The sequence below is a fragment of the Argopecten irradians genome, chromosome 1 (genome assembly GCF_041381155.1).
Source record: "Argopecten irradians isolate NY chromosome 1, Ai_NY, whole genome shotgun sequence".
NCBI lineage: Eukaryota > Metazoa > Mollusca > Bivalvia > Pectinida > Pectinidae > Argopecten > Argopecten irradians.
In genome coordinates, this window is record NC_091134.1 from 45,127,999 (window position 1) to 45,148,685 (window position 20,687).

General features: G+C 34.0%; 1 protein-coding gene across 2 annotated transcripts; it reads left to right on the top strand.

Moving 5' to 3' along the window:
* Positions 1–43: 43 nt before the first annotated feature.
* LOC138329651 (uncharacterized) lies at positions 44–19,344 on the top strand. 2 transcript variants are annotated; one of them, XM_069276852.1, is made up of 7 exons: positions 44–536; positions 3,979–4,020; positions 10,002–10,328; positions 10,631–12,442; positions 13,163–13,177; positions 16,313–16,391; positions 16,946–19,344. In XM_069276852.1, the coding sequence occupies exons 1-7, from the start codon at positions 473–475 to the stop codon at positions 17,199–17,201; spliced, it is 2,595 nt and encodes an 864-aa protein (XP_069132953.1). In that variant the 5' UTR covers positions 44–472; the 3' UTR covers positions 17,202–19,344. The 2 variants fall into 2 exon arrangements, with proteins under 2 accessions (XP_069132953.1, XP_069132964.1); XM_069276863.1 differs by lacking the exon at positions 13,163–13,177 and having other exon boundaries at positions 45–536.
* Positions 19,345–20,687: the final 1,343 nt, after the last annotated feature.

Sequence of the window (20,687 nt, forward strand, 5' to 3'; positions counted from 1 at the left end):
CATCACATGGGACAGTCAGGGGAGCATCGCAAGCTGCACTCGTACCTCTCTCACCTGGACAACTGTCACACCTGTGTAACGTCACACCTGTAAAACGATTCAGCACGCGAGCACGAGCCAAACGCATTGTCTTACATGATCTTCATTAATACAGGTGTAAATATCATACCTGTAAAGAAATATTTACCTTTCTTAAAAGTTTAACCGAGGGATGTATAACGTGGATAATTATCCGGAGTAACAGTGAGTCAGTGAATCTCTGCTGTGTATATCACCGGATTTTATACGACGTTAGAAGAAATGAATTCTGGATGATATTATTTATGAATATCAATATAAGAAAAGTTTGTACGGTGTGTAATAGAACTTTATTGTGAACGACTAGAAAAATATGAATAAATATTCATTGTAATAACTTAAGTTGACATTTTGTTTAGCTCTGACTTTATCATCAGCTTCGGTGAAAATTACCATGGCTCGCCATCAAGAAATGATCTTTGTATTGAACCTTGTCGTGTGGATATGTATCATTGCAGGTAAGGATAAAGTTGTAATGTTTAATATTTAATTGTAACTTTTGTGAAATTTCATATTTACATGTAACACTATTGCAGTGTATTTGATTCAGTAAATATTCTGCCAGTCATAATATCATTTTCAAATCTATCTTATTTTAACTTTTCCTCCCGAATTTTAACAGAAATCCTATGCATTCAGTTTCTAAATGCCGTACAATCTATTGGACACAACAGTTCAACGTCATTTACCGTTTTTAGTGTCCCTGTAACTTGACAAAAGTGATAAACTAATTTTAACCTGATATAAACTATAAAAGTATCTACATAATTGTATAGCGCTAATATGTATATATTTACCGGAGTTGTGTGCATTAGAACGCTTACGAAGTGATGAGAAATAGCACACGTCAGTGTCATGTGGTTATTGCTAGAAGCACTCTATTTAAAGTCCATACCTGTGTAAATACTGTATACATTACTGATGCATCCGTCTCAGAGAGCTTCAGCGATCACCTAGGTGGAAATTGTTTTTGTAATTCTGATTCCATAACTAATTTTAGGTTGTTCAGTTAATATCTTTCAAGTCTGGCAGGTGCACATCTGGTTTTATAAATTGTAAATAAAGCTTAAACAAACAAACTGTAGTATAGTGAAGAAAACACCCATAAATGACCTTTAAAAAGATAATTCAATCTATGAGACGTTCCAAAAGTTAAAGCGTCTACGATTCTGTGCATTATATGTCTCTATACTATCGTAAGTTTGACCGAATTTGACATTCTCTTTGTCTTTTGACCTTTGCATGTAAATAGCGACTGAAAATGATATATGACAAAAAAATGGCATATATGAAGACATTTTAATCATAAAAAGTGCAGGCTTTTGTATAGGAACACCCGGTCACACAAATGTTGGAAGTACCTGAAGCAGACTCTAGTGAACTCAATTGCATGGCTATTTGGTGATACATATGTATATTCCGAAACTTCTCGACTTTTTGTTCCTGAAACGTTCATTTTTCGCATATTTTGTCAAAATTTTGCGCCGCAAATTACATGTCAACAGTAATATCTAAGGTTAGCCATAATGCATATACACTTTTTATCAACTTAGATATGTTTAAGTGCACCAAAAAGTATAGATATAGGCATGCATGCAAAAGAGCTTTAATTTGAGCGTGGATGATACCGGAACTGTATTATCTTGGTATTAATGTAAATAATATGGAAATATGAATCCAGAATTATACAATATTCGAATTGTAATGAAGTTTCTCTACGATTCGTAATGTCTATTTGGTGTAAATAGGCACATTTCGCATTGTTGAACATTGATTTATAGTGTATAATGCAATAATTAGGAGTAAATGAATTAAATACGACGTTCATTTTATATAAGGTATCTTCGTGTGGGTCTATACCTACATGTCACTAGAATACGCATGGGACTTTACACATGTTTTGGAGGGGAGTTATTGTTGTTATGAGTTTGTTATCACTTCCTGATAGTTTAGTTGTCTGTCTGTATGGATCCTGTCTCTTTAATCTCCTCTGTGTGTGATCCTTGTAATTGTTTATACTGTTGATGTTTACTGTGATGTATCGTTTTATTAGAATTTTGTGGATTTCGTATGTCTTGATGGGTTTATATCAAAATATATCTTTGTGGATGTTGACAATGTTTATTTTCCTCACAAAACAACTCTTATGACAAATTGATAATAAACATAAGTACTTTTGTTTTTAATATGTTCTGTTATAATATCACATTTCTGGGTCATATCTAATACATCACATGACATGTTGTAATTGCCCGAAATTGTATATGCATGGTCTTACTCCGAATAGTCATTATCATTGCAAGAGAACAATATATTGATGTCATTTATTATAGCAACTTTCGAATGCTTTAATACACATATTCTTTTATATCCGTTTGATATTGTGGTTGCATTTTAACCAATTAACACATCTTTGTATCAATAAAGGATATATGCGTCTGGGGGGGGGGGGGGGGGAGAGGGGGAGGGGGGGGGACACTTTAATCATCTTATGTCTGTCAGGAGCTTCCTAATTTCTCTAGACATATTATTGCATTTGCTGTAATTAGTCAAAGCTTTTTCTAGTCATATGGATTCTATTTGCCTTCTTTTGTGTGGGAGTGACTATTATAATAAGTCCAATCATGACTCTGAGGTATGCGTTTTTCTGGGAGGCACGCTTTAAATGTAACATGGTGTTGTACCTACAATACTTAATATACTAATTTTGTCGACAAGTAACATGCTATATCAATATTAAGACGCAAAAAAAATCAGTTGATGGCCTCGGGACGTCCTGCACGCGGAGATAAAGAGACATGGCTGTCACCACACTCATTGCCACTGGTTGGCAAAAACCAGGTCGTCAAGGAAACAAATTTATCGTTCTCTTGACGTTTATGTACCTTCCATAAAGGTTTTTTGTACAAAAATATGAATGTATATCAAACACTAGCACTTACGCGATTGTCAATATCACACATTCCAAGTTGATAAAATTGATAACTATTTCCAGACAAAAACTGGAAATTTAAGAACTCTTACAGTGCGAAATACATTCTTCACTGCATGTTTCGGTACATAACGAGTCATCTCATGACAATGTTGACAATATTGTTTAAAACTATGAAAAGAAACGAATTATTTAGATAGCTAACAAATGATATAAATCATGTCGGATGTGTAGGATGATATGTCTTCACACAGCGTTGCGTAATTTGCCGGAAGGCTCAACGCATTGTACTGCCCAAATCGGTCTTCATATATATAGTTCTAATACTAGCTCCATTGATGGCTTTGTAACACGATTAATCCCCGGGCTATATCAGTCGACGGTTTAACCTGTAATAATGGGAAGTACAAACTACATATGTAACGCGACATGGAAAACAGACAAAGATGTCGATTACGTGGGTGCCATTGCACATAATGTATTTGTTTGATGACGGTGGAATGAACACATAAGGGATGTTAAGTTTCAGTGAATATTTTTATCTAAATATAGACAAAATGAAGATAATAAATCTTAAAGTAATTAGACAGAGAGATTAACATACTTTGTAAACAACAATTAGCAATAAATGACATTGAACACAAAAAAAAAAAAAAAAAAAAAAAAAAAAAAAACCCAGCGAAAATAAGGGAACAAAAGGCAAATACCAACATGTTCAGATGATGTTTATTATTTTGATGAGACATTATTCAATGTAATGTGAAAAAACTTCACGAGAAAACAACTTTTTTTTTTGTAATTAAAAAAGACAGTATACTTTTTGTGTCTTTCTATATTATTGTACCCTGGCATTTCCCGCAAAGTATCTTTATAGTTATCATTGATTTTCGCTATAAACAGTACTTTTTACGACATTAGTTTATGTTCCAATATTATGTATTAAGATGTATAATATATCTTACTTGTAGGTGTCACTGGAAGACGATCCTGCCCAGTGGAACGCCAAGCAGGTAATTACAAATTTTATCGTTATGACTGGAACCGTGAACAAGATCCAAGGCATACTTTTATACACTATCTAAATATTATCCGACTTAACTATTCATTGATGAGCGGATGCAAAGGTCATAAACAGAGTAAAAACTCGATACCTCGAAGTCGGTTGGACTATGACCAAACTTCGAGATATACCATACTTCGAGTTAAGCATACTCGCATATGTAGTTGTTGTCAAAACCTCCATTAAAAACAAACAAACTTTGTGATTCACAGATTCTAACTACACAAATACAAAGGGAATCTGATTAAAGCAACATTAACGGGTGATAGATTGCTAGTGATAGACTTTGATAAAGAAAACTTTATTTGTGTTATCGTAGGAAAGTAAATCGACTATCGCATTAGAGAATCCACATATATCATTATCCTACAAGAACTATAAAACTTGACCGACGCACAAATCATCATGTTTGTAATGCATAAATAGACTAGTGTGGAGTCACGTGGGTGTCTATTTTGGCTTTTCCTTATTATTTTCCGACATGACAACACCATGCTGGTCATTTTGACGACAAAGGTGTTTGGACCATCATAAACAATGCCCAACTGTCCATACACAAGATATTTCAAATGATGGTCAGTGAGTGACGGTCATCCAAGGTCACTCTTCCGGCCATCACCTATACACATAGAAAGACCATTTAGTTGTCTGTTTGTGTCATAAAACACTGACCACAGGTATTCAGACTGGTCCTCCCTTGTATGTGGATTCTAAGTGACCACGCAGTAGCTTGGAGAGTGTGGTAGATGTGTCTCTATATAGAAATTGGTCACGTTTTACATGTACACTATTAAGGTTCCTCATTTGCCTCCTACATTGTAAAGACAACGTATTGCACCAAACGCTGTAAACGTTTTTTATACCCCGATTAAAAAATAATGATGTCAATACTTATGATTAATCTTAAAATCTATTTGATACAATAAAGTATTTTTAAATGTACCATTCTAGCAATTTTTCAACGGATTCTTTTTCCGAATCAATACGCAACGTTAATGTCTCTATTGTGACGTCACGATAACGTAGGGATTTTGCACCCTTCTCGGATTTTTTTATGCAAAAAAGTATTGACCAATCAGAAAACGAGATATAGATTTAGTATGAGAACAAAGAAAATATAATCAGGCCAATCATATGTTAGCGCATAATTTCTAGCGTAAAATTGCTAAAATAAGACTAACGTTAAAATAAGAAACGCTAAAATAAGACAAACGCTAAAATAAGACAAACGCTAAAAAAGACTAACGTTAAAATAAGAAACGCTAAAATAAGACTAACGCTAAGATAAGACTAACATTAAAATAAGAAACGCAAAAATAAGACAAACGCTAAAATAAGACTAACGTTAAAATAAGAAACGCTAAAATAAGACTAACGCTAAAATAAGACAAACGCTAAAATAAGAAACACTGAAATAAGACTTACGCTTAATTATGTACGTTTGCAGTATGCGCTGCATGTCATGGACAAGAAAGTCTATGCGTACTCTGATACAAAAAATATCATTATATCAAATTAGCTCTTAATGTTGAAGAAAATTGTATGTGTGCTTTCAATATCATTATACATGGTACATCACCAAATTTATTTTTCAGCGCAGAATCCATGTTCATATTGCAGTAATGAAAACATTTAAACAGATGGCCTACCCATAAGTATTCATGGTTCTGGATATTGGATCTAAAACAGAATTTTAATCTTCAAATGCAGCATCTGTCGAATGCAATGCGCATTTAGAGTTAATTTGTGTCATCGTTGTCAAAATATTCAAATGCTCCAAGAATTCCGTCAAGTGAAAATATGAATCCTCAATCCTTACTTTTACACTGGAAAATACAGTGATGAATTTAGTACAAATTCTTTGTAATAAGCTTGGAAAGAACAGGAGTGATTTTATTACAAATTCTGTGTAATGAGTCTGTTTATACAACTAAATTCCTTCATCGACGAAGAAAACCTTAAAAACCATGTTCTTAAACCAAGTCTATGAAGTAAATGAAGATATCAGCCAAACGAGATTATGTAGGTAGTGCACCTGAGTTAGATCACAAGATGTGTCAATCAGTGGACAGGTGTAGCCCAGTGGAAATGTATAAGTCTATAATTACTCTACCTGTCATCGCACTCATCGATAAATTAGGCCTATGTGATCGAAAAATACCTTTACCTTCCGGCGACGTGTAACATACTTTCTCAGGGGACTGGCGTTCGGATATCATGAATGTGCATTTATATCACCACTGGACAGGCCGTTATGTTGAAAAAAACCAAAGCTTGCATTGAGTGGCATTCGTCTGGCGCGAACACGGTGATTTCCGAAATATGAATCTTACAAATATTAGAAAAAATTTACTGCAACAAAGTTATATATAAAGTAAAATATTTGTATGAGTTACATAATTAAGTCATCTAATAATACGATTCGGTCAAAAACCTTTTTATGGAAAATAGTGGGAGCAAGGCATTATGCAAATCTTGAATGAACGTGGTATCATTCGAAGTAAATTTTTCATCTTTGATATGACCATTTTATGTGAATATTGGTTGTCTATTGTAAATTGTAATGCAATATTCGTGGGGTAACTTTTATGAGTAACCATATAGCTATTATCCATATTTAATGGAATAGGCTGGAATCGAACGAACCAGACCGCGAATCTTAGTACTACATGTTTTGTAATTTTGTGGAGAGACTCAATCGCGATGTCTTCGGCAATATCTTTCAGTGATTCGCCATACAAATTACCATTCGCATAATCATAATCTGCAAATAATCTTCCACGAATAAAATCTATTACACGTTATGCAGAGAGCTAGAGCATTGAATATGTGCTTCAGTCACCTAATATTTTACTTCTTACTCAGCATACTGGTGATATAACACTCACACCAGGCTCTTTCTCATTCACCTCATTAAACTTCCTGTCACAAAAAAGTCAAACGGATATGACGTAGGCGGATACGAGACCTCTCATTACACTTGATAGAAGTTTTTGTTAAACGCTGGTCGACTGCATGAACACACACCCAGCTTTTGTGAAATATTTAAATGCAAGTGTTTAGTAAATGATTCACGATATCCATCTCTGAGGGGTTTTGCTATAACGAAATACCGGTTTATCAAATTGAGATAGGTTTGGATTTTTTCCTAATTGAATATTTTAAACGATTACGTTATAATCCAAAAAATTCAGCGTTAAAAGCTGAGGCAAAACGAACCACATTTTCGACAAAACAATGTTCATTGCATCAACAAACAGACAAAAATAATATTGTCTTGTGTATCTGTTGTATCAGTCGCTTGCTTAAATATCACCAAATTTGCACTGTGTTCTTGATATGTCGTCCTACCAAGCTTCCACTAAAACCTATATTGTCAAAATGATAAAGGCATATGGCATTGAGTGCTTAGACTTATTTGAATCACAAAATAAATATAAGCAAATGACTAGCTTGTTTTAAAAGAACATGACTAGAGTAGGAAACTATAATGCAACCAAGCATTAAATTGTCTTCGTGTTTCCCATAAAATCATCCTATTGTTGTCTAACGACCTTCATAAGTCATCCCAGCAGCTAATGTTACCCATACTTGCAGATACACAAATAGTCTCCACTCCCCCGCTTATTTGGTAACCCCTCTCACCCCTTTTACTAAATAAGTAGTAGATGAAGTGTTGCACACCCCTCGGCTACTGCCATTGTGACCAAGGTCAAGTTTCAGGAAACTTGTCAATCTTGTGACATGCTGGAGCTGAAATGGTCCAAATGCTACATTTAATGCCTCTGTACTGTCACATAGGTCATAAATGTGCGTCTGTAGGCATGACTGACTGCTTCTAAAGTGACAAAAACACTGAATATGTTATGTCATAGCCCAGATGAAAGTGACCCGCCAAGGATTTTCGGGCAGACTGACCATGTCCGAGTTGTCACAGACCGTTCGACCATTATGTAGGCAACTGATCTAAATCATCGTCACCATTGACCATTTGCAGTTTTCACTGAATGTGAAAATCCCCTTAGTTTAAACTTGGTTTTTGATTATATTTGCACGTATCAGCAATTATAACAATAAATGTAAAGACTATTGTTCAATAATAACAGAAAATATTCGACCACTTGAAAGCTTACTGTTTTAAATCATCGGAAAGCCTACCATTGATCTTTTCAGTTATCAATACACACGGAAAATACCTTCTTTAAAATTTATTCTAGCTAAACACTGCGTTATCATGAATAATGTATTTGAATTTGATTTCTATATTTTCTAAAACCGTATATCTTTCAATGAACCGCAAATTAAATGTATAATGCATGTCATTATGTGTCAAATGATCAAATTGTGTATTTGAATTATGATAACTAAATCCCAATGTATGCAATCGTTGTGTAATTATTGTCATATTTGATGCAATGTAAATGCGGTGTATGGAACCTTTGAACATCTAGACGGACACTGAACTAAAGTACATGTATAGAACAAAGGGATGTCTGATAGGTTATGTTCTCCTCACTGCTAAAGACAATACAATTGTAACTACATACATAAGCGAACACATGTACCATCTTAATCACAATAAACCCCAATGAATGTCTGACATACAAGACACGCATGTGCTGTCGTTATGTTAAATGAAAGTGACAATACAAATCCATGACCCTGACTGACTATATCGAGGCAATAAATATGTGCAGTTAAGGACGATATTGAGACGAATATTTTGTGACATTTATAGTCTGTTTGCAACAGCTTAAATATATTTGAAGCTAAGTTTCTATTTACGTCTTTAAGATTGTTAATTAGAACAAGCATATCACATTAAAATTGATTTCATACTAAAGCTGTTACTGAAGACAAATGTTTACTCCATGGAAATTTAATCCAAAGAAGAAATTTAATTTGATAAAAGGGAAACTGTAATGTCAAAGTGCCCTTCTTTATGGAAACTAATATTTCACTTATAACTGTGACTGTAAACCATTTTATTTTCGTGTACAATTAATTTTCGCGAAAATAAGTTGCCGCCAAATTGCTTCAAATATAAGTAAAGAATCATAAGGATCTCGGTCGCGAAATTGGTGAAATAATCCTTTGGCAGAAAACGCGAAATTAAGACGTCGCGAAAACTAGTTACAGTATGTTCTCATTTACAGGTAACATCAAGGTCAATGTAACAATACACGTATTTATAGAGAGCATGGTCACAGTAGTAATCCATGTTATGAATATATTTATGAGGCAATTTAAGCTACCGTAAATCATCCACCACATGCTACATGTAGCTGGAGATCCGGTAGACATTCCGTCCCGTCTGTTTCCGCATTCATTTTAATGTGGAATATATTTACTATTTATTTCTCAATGACCCACAGGGCTGATTCGTTGGTAACATATTCAAACCTGGGAATCAATGAGCCCCATTAACTTTAAAAATAAGCAACCAAAATTCCAAGTGTCTAACAATTGACATGTTCCTCAACCATTGTGTAAAAGACACAGTCAACAAGCTGGATTAATATAGATTTATAAATCAAATTCATATCGGTATTTCGTTAACATATTCGCTGGTTGGTGGGAACGTTAATCAATTGTACCTTTAGCCTGAAAAGCTACAAGTAATTTACGTATTTACCACCCTTTTTAAACACAGAGTTAAAAAAGAAAACATGACGAAAAATTTAAAGGGCTGAATAACTGCAAATATCATACTTTTAAGAACAAAATGTTTTAATCTGTGTATAATCCTAAAAGATTTTAAATTGATGTAGATGGTTAACTTATTTTGAGTCTGAAAACTATTCCTGTCTTCATTCGGATAAGAAGATGAACCACAAATGTGTATATTCAGTTTTGTTTTGGAGAGGACATAATTTAGAGATGATGATGTTGAAGATAATGTATTAATATCCTATTTCATGTTTTTTTCAGTTGATATCTGTACCGAAGGCACTGTTACCGCAAGTGAGACATTATTAATAGATTTTTCACCAGAAACTGGGATCTATTCTTGTAACTGTAACTTCACAATAGATGGCGATCGAGTAAACGTGACCACACTAGTGGCGCCACAGACCCCATGTGATCCACAGTTAGAAATTGAACTGGGTCAGGACTATTTCCAGGCTAGTTGTGATCGCTTTAGTGATTCGTATAGTATTCCGGAGATCAAGAAAGGACTGATTTGGACCACGACTGACGCATTTAATGGTGTGGATCCCCCTCAAGACTTGTGTTTGGAGTGGAACGTTCATGGAGGTATTTTTTTTTTTAATTTTGATTTTTATCATTTTCCTTTTATGAGTTTTTAACTGGCTGGCTGGAATTGATAATCATGGATTGTTTTACAAACTCGATTGCAATCTTTATTAATAATAAATAATTTGAGAATGCAAAACAAAACCTTTAGCGTTTTGTTGCTATTTGAGCTTTAAAATGCTTAATTCATATATATAAAGAAATAGCCAATATAAAGATAAGTTACAATTTAATTTTTGATTTGTTAAGAAGGTGCATCAACGATGTCTATATTTAAATCTAAATTCCATCTTTTCGAATAGGTGCATCGACGGTGTCCATAACGTGTGCAGTGGAAAGTGTTGTGCTTTCTACTACAACAGAATCGGTCGACGTCGTCCGGCCTCTTCCTGAAAACCCTAGCGATATATTTGGACCATTGGCAGAAACAGAAACTGCCACATCATCATCTATTGTAACAAAGGATACCGTGTCCACTACAATAGAATCTGTCACACTTTTCCCCGAAGTTGTCCGACCACTACCTGAAAAACCCAGCGATATTATTGGTCAAAATGCAGAAGGAAAATCTGTCACACTTCTCCCTGAAGTTGTTCGACCACTACCTGAAAACCCCAGTGATATTATTGGTCCAAATGCAGAAGGAGACTCTGTCACACTTTTCCCTGAAGTTGTTCGACCATTACCTGAAAATCCTAGCAATATAGTCGGACTAGGTGCTGAAGCAGAATCTGGCACACTTTCCCCCGAAGTTGTTCGACCACTTCCTGAAAAACCTAGCGATATATTTGGTCAAGCTACAGAAACAGAGACTACAACATCAAGCTCTGCTCTCGAGATTACGGCTTCAACTACAAAAGAATCTGTCACACTTTTCCCTGAAGTTATCCAACCACTTCCTGAAAAACCTAGCGATATATTCGGTTTCCCAGAAGAACAAGAGATGACGACCAGCTCTGCTGATAGCGGGACGGCAATGCCACCTGACAGTATTAGAGATGAAATTTTGAAGTTAGCGAATAACGCTGAAAACCCAGTTGTTTTTGAAAATAATATTTTCTTATTGAATGACACAGACATGACACTTATGGATTCACCACCGATGGAAACAACATCAGAAGCAGCTATTGTAGAAGGTTCCAGCACAACCTCTGTCCCAACGGTACCACCTAAAGATATCATGGATCAGTTATTAGAGGCAGCCAATGCTACGTCAAACCCTATTCAAATTGAGCTTCCAAGTTCAACTCCAATCCAGCATGATACGTCTCTCGATGAAATCACGACTACATCAGCACCACAGCCTATGAAGCCTGTTAGAAGCTTTCCCCGGGTACCACCAACCGAAGTTATGGACCAGCTGCTGGATATGGCCAATAATGGCACCAATGATACGATCGTCTTCCCAGACTTCCCGGGAGGCGATGGGATTCTAGATACTTTCTCAACTTCTACACAAATTCCGGAACAAACAACGACTGCGGAGTCAACAGTGATATTTTCCGAAACATCAACAACTCCACAAATGGACATTGACACTACAACACAGCCTATCTCAATATCAACTACGCAACAACAAACAACTAGTGTACATACGGATACCACAAAACAATCTGATTCAGGATCATCAACAACTTCAGAACAAAATTGGCCTGATGCAGAAATAACCACATCATCAGATACTACGTCGCAAGCATCCACCACAACAACCGAGGAAACAACAACAACAATGATCATAGAGACAACATCAAAACAACCCACTGAAACTACAACTTTTAAAATATACTCAACTACTGGGTATGACGAAGTAACAGCTGATATTCATGGCGGAGATTGGTTCAGCCAGCCAGATAGCACTACAACGGTCGATAAACTTACATCCACTGAATCTATCAGAACTGGCCCTAGAGGTGACATTGAAATCACACCCCAAACAGACATTCCGGAAACGATCTCTTTACCGGAAACAACACCAAAACCCATAATTCCCGTCACACGCGATACAGACGACACTGCAAAAATGACGACATTATCAAGCACAGATGACGTCACAAGTGCCAGGAACGATACAGTACCCGACGACAACCAAAAAGGGGCCGAGGACACGCTAGTCGGTGAGTGATCAAAAGCATTTACATTAAATATTCCAAAAATAACATTTCCCCTCCCAATGATCTAGATAGTCCGTCCTGTAATCACTAAATGACTAAATTCACGATGATGACATCCTGATAATTTAAAACAAAATCTGTACTACTTCCTCAATTTTGGTTTTGTATGTAGAGAATAATAGAGCTAATGTTTTAGTCAATAATAACTTAACGATTTGTTGTTTGTGCACAGTCACTGGCTTTTCCACTCTGACATTTTCACCTTCAATCTTCAATTAGAGCACTTTACATTTGTACCTGCAACTTGGTCACAGCATTGTGCAATGGGAAGATGAGTCTTTATAACCAATATATTTATATTTTCCTTTAAATGCCTTTGAATCGCTGAATTTCACAGAAAATGTGCTGCACTGTTGCAAAGTTTGAATACTTAATTCCATAAAACAATTTGGTATTATCATTGGCTTTCATTCTTATTGCCATTTTATTTTTTTAGGATTTCCATAAATGTTTCTAAAGAGACCAATTCTTAGTTTTACAAATTATCGGTATTTGATAAAAATATCGTTAAGATATTATTGTAAATAACGGTTACCTAAAACACCATTATAAGATTCATCTCAATATCGAATTCTTTCTCGTGAAATAAAGCGATTCAACACACCTATACCAATAGCCTGTACCATAATATATTTATATCGATCGTTCCTCCCTCCTCCCTAGTGATGGGCTATGTGTGTAAGTAACCCTTAAGGTTCAGGTATCGTTAAGAAAGCGATATAAGTTTTCTTGAAAAAATGAATAGATAGACAATGGTAATGTCAAAATCGACATAGCATGTACTATTATGGTTAAATACGTTGCTGTTAAAAACATTAGTGATAAATCATAATTTAGACATATTTATTGCTGGTTATATCATAAAACGTTGGTTTTTGTTTTTTTCCAACAACACAATTATTATGGAATATATTCGTGGTTTGAACTACAAGAAAACTTAAATCGCAAATAATTCTGGTGTTGGCAATTGGTGACGGTTGGTAAAATGAGCATTACCTATCTTAATGATACAAAAGTTGAGTATAAATATACTTATATTTAATATTTTAACAATAATTTCAAAAGTCATACACAATATCATATAGCATCAATCATTCAAATACATACTAATTTAAAGCTGAACATTTCAACACAGTTGTATCATAAATTATGTAATTTACTCATAATGGCGAAAAAGACAATAATAATCAAAGTGTGAATATCAATCGGGTTAATAAAATATTGATATCTATATATATATATATATATATATGCGAGTGGCATCTAACACTATTTCATCATACAGTTAACTGCACTACATGCCACAAGACACCTGTCACTAATTGTGTAAAACTGTCAAAATAAAAAGTTGATGCAGAATGTGTAACGTATACAATAATGACCGGTATTAACATGCAGGAATTCATTAAATGGACAATTTCTTTTATATCATTACAACATTATTGTCCTATTTGTTACATTTGTCTTATGCATTGCATTAAAAAACGAATTATATTTAACCAAGAAAAAAACCCAAACAGTTGGACTGGAACAACTTAATTATGTAGACATGATGATGACACTCATGTTAAATGACAACAATACAACAAGTGTCTAGTTAACATTTCAATTACCACAATGAATGGAACATATATATATATATAAATGCTTAGAAGGCGTTCACTTGTGTTAACAAGTTCTGTTAGAGACGTCTTCTAAGCACAACTACCTTTATAACACTCTACCTCCACAAACCTTTATTCATATCATATTTGTTTATTGTACCAGTGTAGTTAGTTTTTGGAATCTATGAAACAGGCAAATCTCCGTCCCAAATGTCTTAAGGTTCTATTAAATTGACTTTCCAATGACTTTTTTCGCTCATCTTTATCATTGTCATTGCTTTCTTTGTTTCATTGTGAAGAAACAAATAATAATTAAGATAACAATTAAGACTCATTATTTAGAGTATGCTCTCATTGTTATATGCCATTGTTCAGTTTCCCTTTGTCTTATTGTTATACAGTAAGATATACAAATAGTTTTTGCCCCGACACCTGAGATACTCTGATTCATACCTTTGTTATTTTAGGGATATCCTCATATATTTACACTTAGTTCTCGAGGTGACCCGGTTCAAAGATGAATCAAGTGAATCAGTCGATTTGTACTGTTATTTATAGGTTAAGATGATGAAGCACTGTCCACTGGTTAATGGTGACAATCGTCTATGCTTCCTTACCTTATCCCTTCTATACTACTGGGCTCAGATGTAGGAGGTAATGATCAGCTCAAAAGTACACTGTACATGCCTTTCATGCTAGTTACTATGACAACGTTCTCGTACAAGAAAAGTATATCGATGAAGCGGTTTATGTTGAGAGTACACTCAGATTTTTGTGTTTTATTTCTATAACATAAACAATCTATTCAAATTAATCCTTATAATTAAATTTACTAAAGATATTTTTTCAATATTCAAAATTCATTTTGGGACTCTTTTGTCTACGAAATCATTACGCCGTCATCACAGCCAATCAGAAGCGATGTTACAAACGGCGACGCCATTTCTTCCTTTATGGGCAGATAAAGTAATGTTTAAGCCAATGAAAATACTCGTAGCGAGCAAAATTGAATTATTACAAGTTGTTTTAAAGCATTTTCTGGGGTTATGTAGTCCTACAGTTTTGCTAGATTAGTTCATAGATAATGAAGTCCTACAGGCTACAGTTTTGCTGGATGAGTTGAAGAATATATGTAATAAAGCAGTCCCTTATCTTTCTGAAATAGTTGAAGATCAAAGGTTGAACACTTGGTATACCGACCGTAATTAGATAGTTTGTTTGGGTGTTCCAGTTTTCTTCCTCTGTCTTAATCTGTTACATCCTTAAGGAATCGTGGCTGTTAGTACTAAATCAAAAAGTTTAAAAACGACATCTATATATAGATTAAATTTCTCATTCATATAATCGAATCTTACTTTTAACTGGCTTATATCCCAAGAAAAAATATGTTATATTTATGACCGTTTCCTTTTCTTAAACAGATCATTGGATTTTTAAAGACAAACAAGAACTCATTCAGACAAATACAAATTGTCATCTAAATGTCAATTGCTATAACATACATGCATGCTGCCTAATGCCTTATTAATAAAATTATCATAATAACACGTAAGTAAATGATAACAAGCTTCACAGTAATGCGTGGCTACTTTGTAACAGGGATGACTTAGTGTATGCATGAACCATATGTACCCAGACCTTCCTTAATCGGATAAATGGTGACGGTGAATAATGGAGTATACATGTATATATATGGAAACGTATAAATGCGTACGGGTCCTTAGGTTTCGGCAACATAATAATAAAAAGACTGACACTGACCAATAACTATTTTGAAGTATGTAAGACGAATTAAATGAATATATAATACTCAAATCTGCTTATTTCTTCCAAAACCAACAGGCAATATTAAGATATCACTACATTTGTACCGATGAAAATAGTCCTGAGACATATATATATATGTATGTAAAAAGACAATAGGACGGTAAAATGGTTCTGACTAACTCCATTTTTCTGCTTCCATTTGGATCTTTATCGACGTAGAATAAGGGCCTGCGTTTCTCATGTAAAGATATTTGAAATCACCGATGACATCAGTAGTATTTAACATGTACTAAGGCGAGGTGGTGTTTGTAATATATCCACTGTATTCATAATGTAGTCATTTTGCAGTAGGCTTCCTTGGTATACAAACGTAATGTAACTGTTAATTCACGTGTATATCAAGCTATTATAATAATTACAATTATTTTGATATGTGTTTCAGTAATCATTGTCGGATCTATCATTGGAATTATCGTCATAGTCACCATCATTGCAATGATTCGGGCATTTTGTAAATCAAGGTGAGTGGTCACATTGACTGATAAAACTCAAATATATTTTGTTAACTTCATTGCGTCTTTTGTACGTAAAATCCAGAATATTTTATCTATATGCATGTAACATTGCTGTGTTATAGTTTGATTTATTTAAACAAATATGTTTTATTTAAAAAAAACATATTCTATGCAATTTAACAAATTTGTTGTAGATCGTTTATGGATTGAGTAACTGCAAAAACCATCCGAAACGGAATTAGTTTCTAATTGCTAGTACTCATCATGTATACAGTACATATGTGGGATTCAGTGAAATGTCCATAAACACACATAGGTCAATAGACTTTTAGACTTTTGATTAATTATTGATTGTAGTAATAATATTTGTATTCGTTGGGAAACCCGAAAAACATTAAAGCGGTCGTATGCTACTTAAACTGTAAGCAAAGTCAGTCCAATGTCATTACTGCTGTGTGTAATACATGCAGTAAATATTTTATCATGAAAGAAACGGTTATTACGTGTTAAATTCGTTTAATGGAATAAACAATTAATGCATATGTTTTTATATGATGTAGACGAAAATCTGCCAACATTACAATGATGGAGAAGGGTGGTCTAGAGAATGGGTCTGGGGCCACATCAGGGATCGACAACCCATTGGTACAGCTACAACAGGAACAGGAAATGGTAGAAACAAATCCGAATCCGGTCATTATTGAATCCGACACACAAGGAAGTAATGGCAAAATGGAAGCTAATTTTAGTGAAGGTGCTACAGAAATGAACGGAAATGGTGTGTCTATTTCACCACAAGCTAAAGATGTTCCGTGAATCACTATATTATTGTTTTAATTTAATAGTATTTTTATTTGAAAATCATGGTCAATGAAACGTAAGTAGACAACAAACTGGATGCTATTATAGCTAAATTATAAATGAGTGAATAAATAGATACACATTTACAAAACATGGCGGGCATGATTGCGTGTGAATATTTAACCTTTTTCAAATAATTTCTAAAGCTTTATACAATGTAATTATTATTCACCTTGAATTTTTTTATTTTTGAATTTTGTTAGCTACGATACCAATTTTAGTATTTTTTAAGAATTTATACTGATTTTAGTACATGCGTTTAGAAACTAGCCATCCTTTTACACGACGGGGCACATTCTGATCCTAGATGGAAGAGTGGTTTCACACATACACGTGTGACATTACAAGTGAAATCCTTTCTTCTGTGTCTTAGTTCCCTGTACATCTATTTATAGAACATTATCACACCTTTGTATTATAATATCATATATTTCTGTTTACATTTTATAATTAAAACCAAACTAGTTCTTTAGAACTGTTTAATAAATACCATTTATGTATCATAATGCTACCAAAAAAGGGCAACTTTTTACCAAATTCTACCAAATCTGAAGTTCTTAACGAAAAATTTGAAAATCATATTAGATTTTTTCCCCTTTTTTCGCCCAAATTGTTATCTTGTATAGTTAAATGCTTTGCGGTAATTCTACGTCTAACTTCGTTTTTTCTAGAAGTTTTGTTTTCTAGGCTGTCAAACGCTTTACCAAAAATAACCATCTCAGCAATGTTATTATAACATGTAATTACAAATACAGCCTGGTGTCAGTTCCGTCGACAAATTCTCTTTATTTTCTTTATTTGTAAAAATGCAACAATCACTTTTTCAGTTTTCCTTTCATTTAACACACCTTTTTTCATTGTATAAATTTCATTTTATCATTATTCAATGTTCATAGCTGATAAAACGCATTGTACATTTTGAGATGTAAATATAATCGCTGATTTGCGTGTATTTATGTGCATATACTGATCGAAGTTTGTAATTGTGCGTTTCGTCACTATTTCGGTTCGTTAAGTCAGTATTTCTGTCCACGCACGTGTCACAGTTCTCTTGTACCCGATGACCCGAGAGAGAAAGTAAATAAATAAAATCGATTTAATTGTATTGTTTACGTGCTCAGTTTTTTGTCGCCACCTAGGACAGCGGTAGATGTTATTTAAACAAAGAAGACATTCACTTGTTAAAATAACAGTAAAAATATGGATATACTTTTTTTTTTAAGGTTCAAATCAAATTTTATTTAAAAAAAATCATAACATTGCATAACATTAAGTGTCCTCACACAGGAGGAGATTCATTCAACACCCAGCCATATATTTATATATTATTTTAATCTTACTTGTTTTTAATACATCATTTGAACCAATTCCTGTATACATTTATACAGTAGATACATAGTAGGCCTATCTCTCAACTACAAGAGGGTTTCGGACAAAAAATATGGCTGATGAGATGTGCCTCACCTAACCAATTGCTTTCGTCCTCCTGAGAGGTAGCTAGATTTCAAGAGAAAAAAAAACCCGATAATTTCATTTCAACACAAATGTATTATCTAAATCACACTCCTCACTCTCTCATGACGAAAAAAAACCCCTCTAAATCCGGACTTGAGAATATGGATATACTTAATATTACTGAAATGTTTTGCAAGTAGTTTCAGTACGGGGACTTCGAAGATACCAAAACGACGTCGGTAAATTAAAGTGCGAGTTGATGTCGATTAGTCTCGCCTTCCTGTAATTGTGGCGTCATAAAATCACGTCAAAAAAGAACGTCGCAATCACCAGATGTTGTTTTGGTATTTCGAAACTATAGTATTTACAATAATAGGTCATATTGGCTCTATTATCATCAAAATGATTCCTTACAATTAAAAGTTTTTTGAAAGTCATACAACTGCTACAATTGTTTTGAGATGTAAATATAATCGCTGATTTGCGTGTATTTATGTGCATATACTGATCGAAGTTTGTAATTGTGCGTTTCGTCACTATTTCTGTACGTTAAGTCAGTATTTCTGTCCACGCACGTGTCACAGTTCTCTTGTACCCGATGACCCGAGAGAGAAAGTAAATAAATAAAATCGATTTAATTGTATTGTTTACGTGCTCAGTTTTTTGTCGCCACCTAGGACAGCGGTAGATGTCATTTAAACAAAGAAGACATTCACTTGTTTAATAACAGTAAAAATATGGATATACTTTTTTTTAAGGTTCAAATCAAATTTTATTTTAAAAAATCATAACATTGCATAACATTAAGTGTCCTCACACAGGAGGAGATTCATTCAACACCCAGCCATATATTTATATATCATTTTAATCTTACTTGTTTTTTTAATACATCATTTGAACCAATTCCTGTATACATTTATACAGTAGATACATAGTAGGCCTATCTCTCAACTACAAGAGGGTTTCGGACAAAAAATATGGCTGATGAGATGTGCCTCACCTAACCAATTGCTTTCGTCCTTCCATAGTGAGAGGTAGCAAGATTTCAAGAGAAAAAAAACCCCGATAATTTCATTTCAACACAAATGTATTATCTAAATCACACTCCTCACTCTCTCATGACGAAAAAAAATCCCTCTAAATCCGGACTTGAGAATATGGATATACTTAATATTACCGAAATGTTTTGCAAGTAGATTCAGTACGGGGACTTCGAAGATACCAAAACGACGTCGGTAAATTTAAGTGCGAGTTGATGTCGATTAGTCTCGCCTTCCTGTAATTGTGGCGTCATAAAATCACGTTAAAATAGAACGTCGCAATCACCAGATGTTGTTTTGGTATCTCGAAACTATAGTATTTACAATAATAGGTCATATTGGCTCTATTATCATCAAAATGATTCCTTACAATTAAAAGTTTTTTGAAAGTCATACAACTGCTACAATTGTTTTCATTTGAAAAAAAAAAAAAAAAAAAAAATGGCGATCTCCCATATGTGCCTGTATCAATTATGGTGAAGCCTAATTAATATTGTAACTGAATGTTGATTGCACCAAAAAGATTGCAAGAATATTAATTATCGGTATTTTAGATCTTTGATTTAAGGAATATTAAAATAAAAACAAAATGTTGATGATACATCCATAAACATTTCCATTGATTGTTTCAATGCTCTCCCACATATTCTCTTTATTTCCTCCAAATTCGAAGATTGCATTAAGAATAATATGTCCCTCATAGAAACGTCAAATAAATGTTTACAAAAATGTACAAGCCAAGTCCTATTAGAATTTAGTTATAATTCAACCGTAACAATAGAGATCCTCTGTTTTAAAACTTAGCACGGGGAATATTCTTAAAAAAAATATCGTGGAAATGGATAATGTTGTCTAATTATGGATACATGTCCGTGAATGATTCACACATTACTAATTGGTCTTTTCTGAGTTAAGTAACAGCCATTACGGACAGATAATGTGGTAC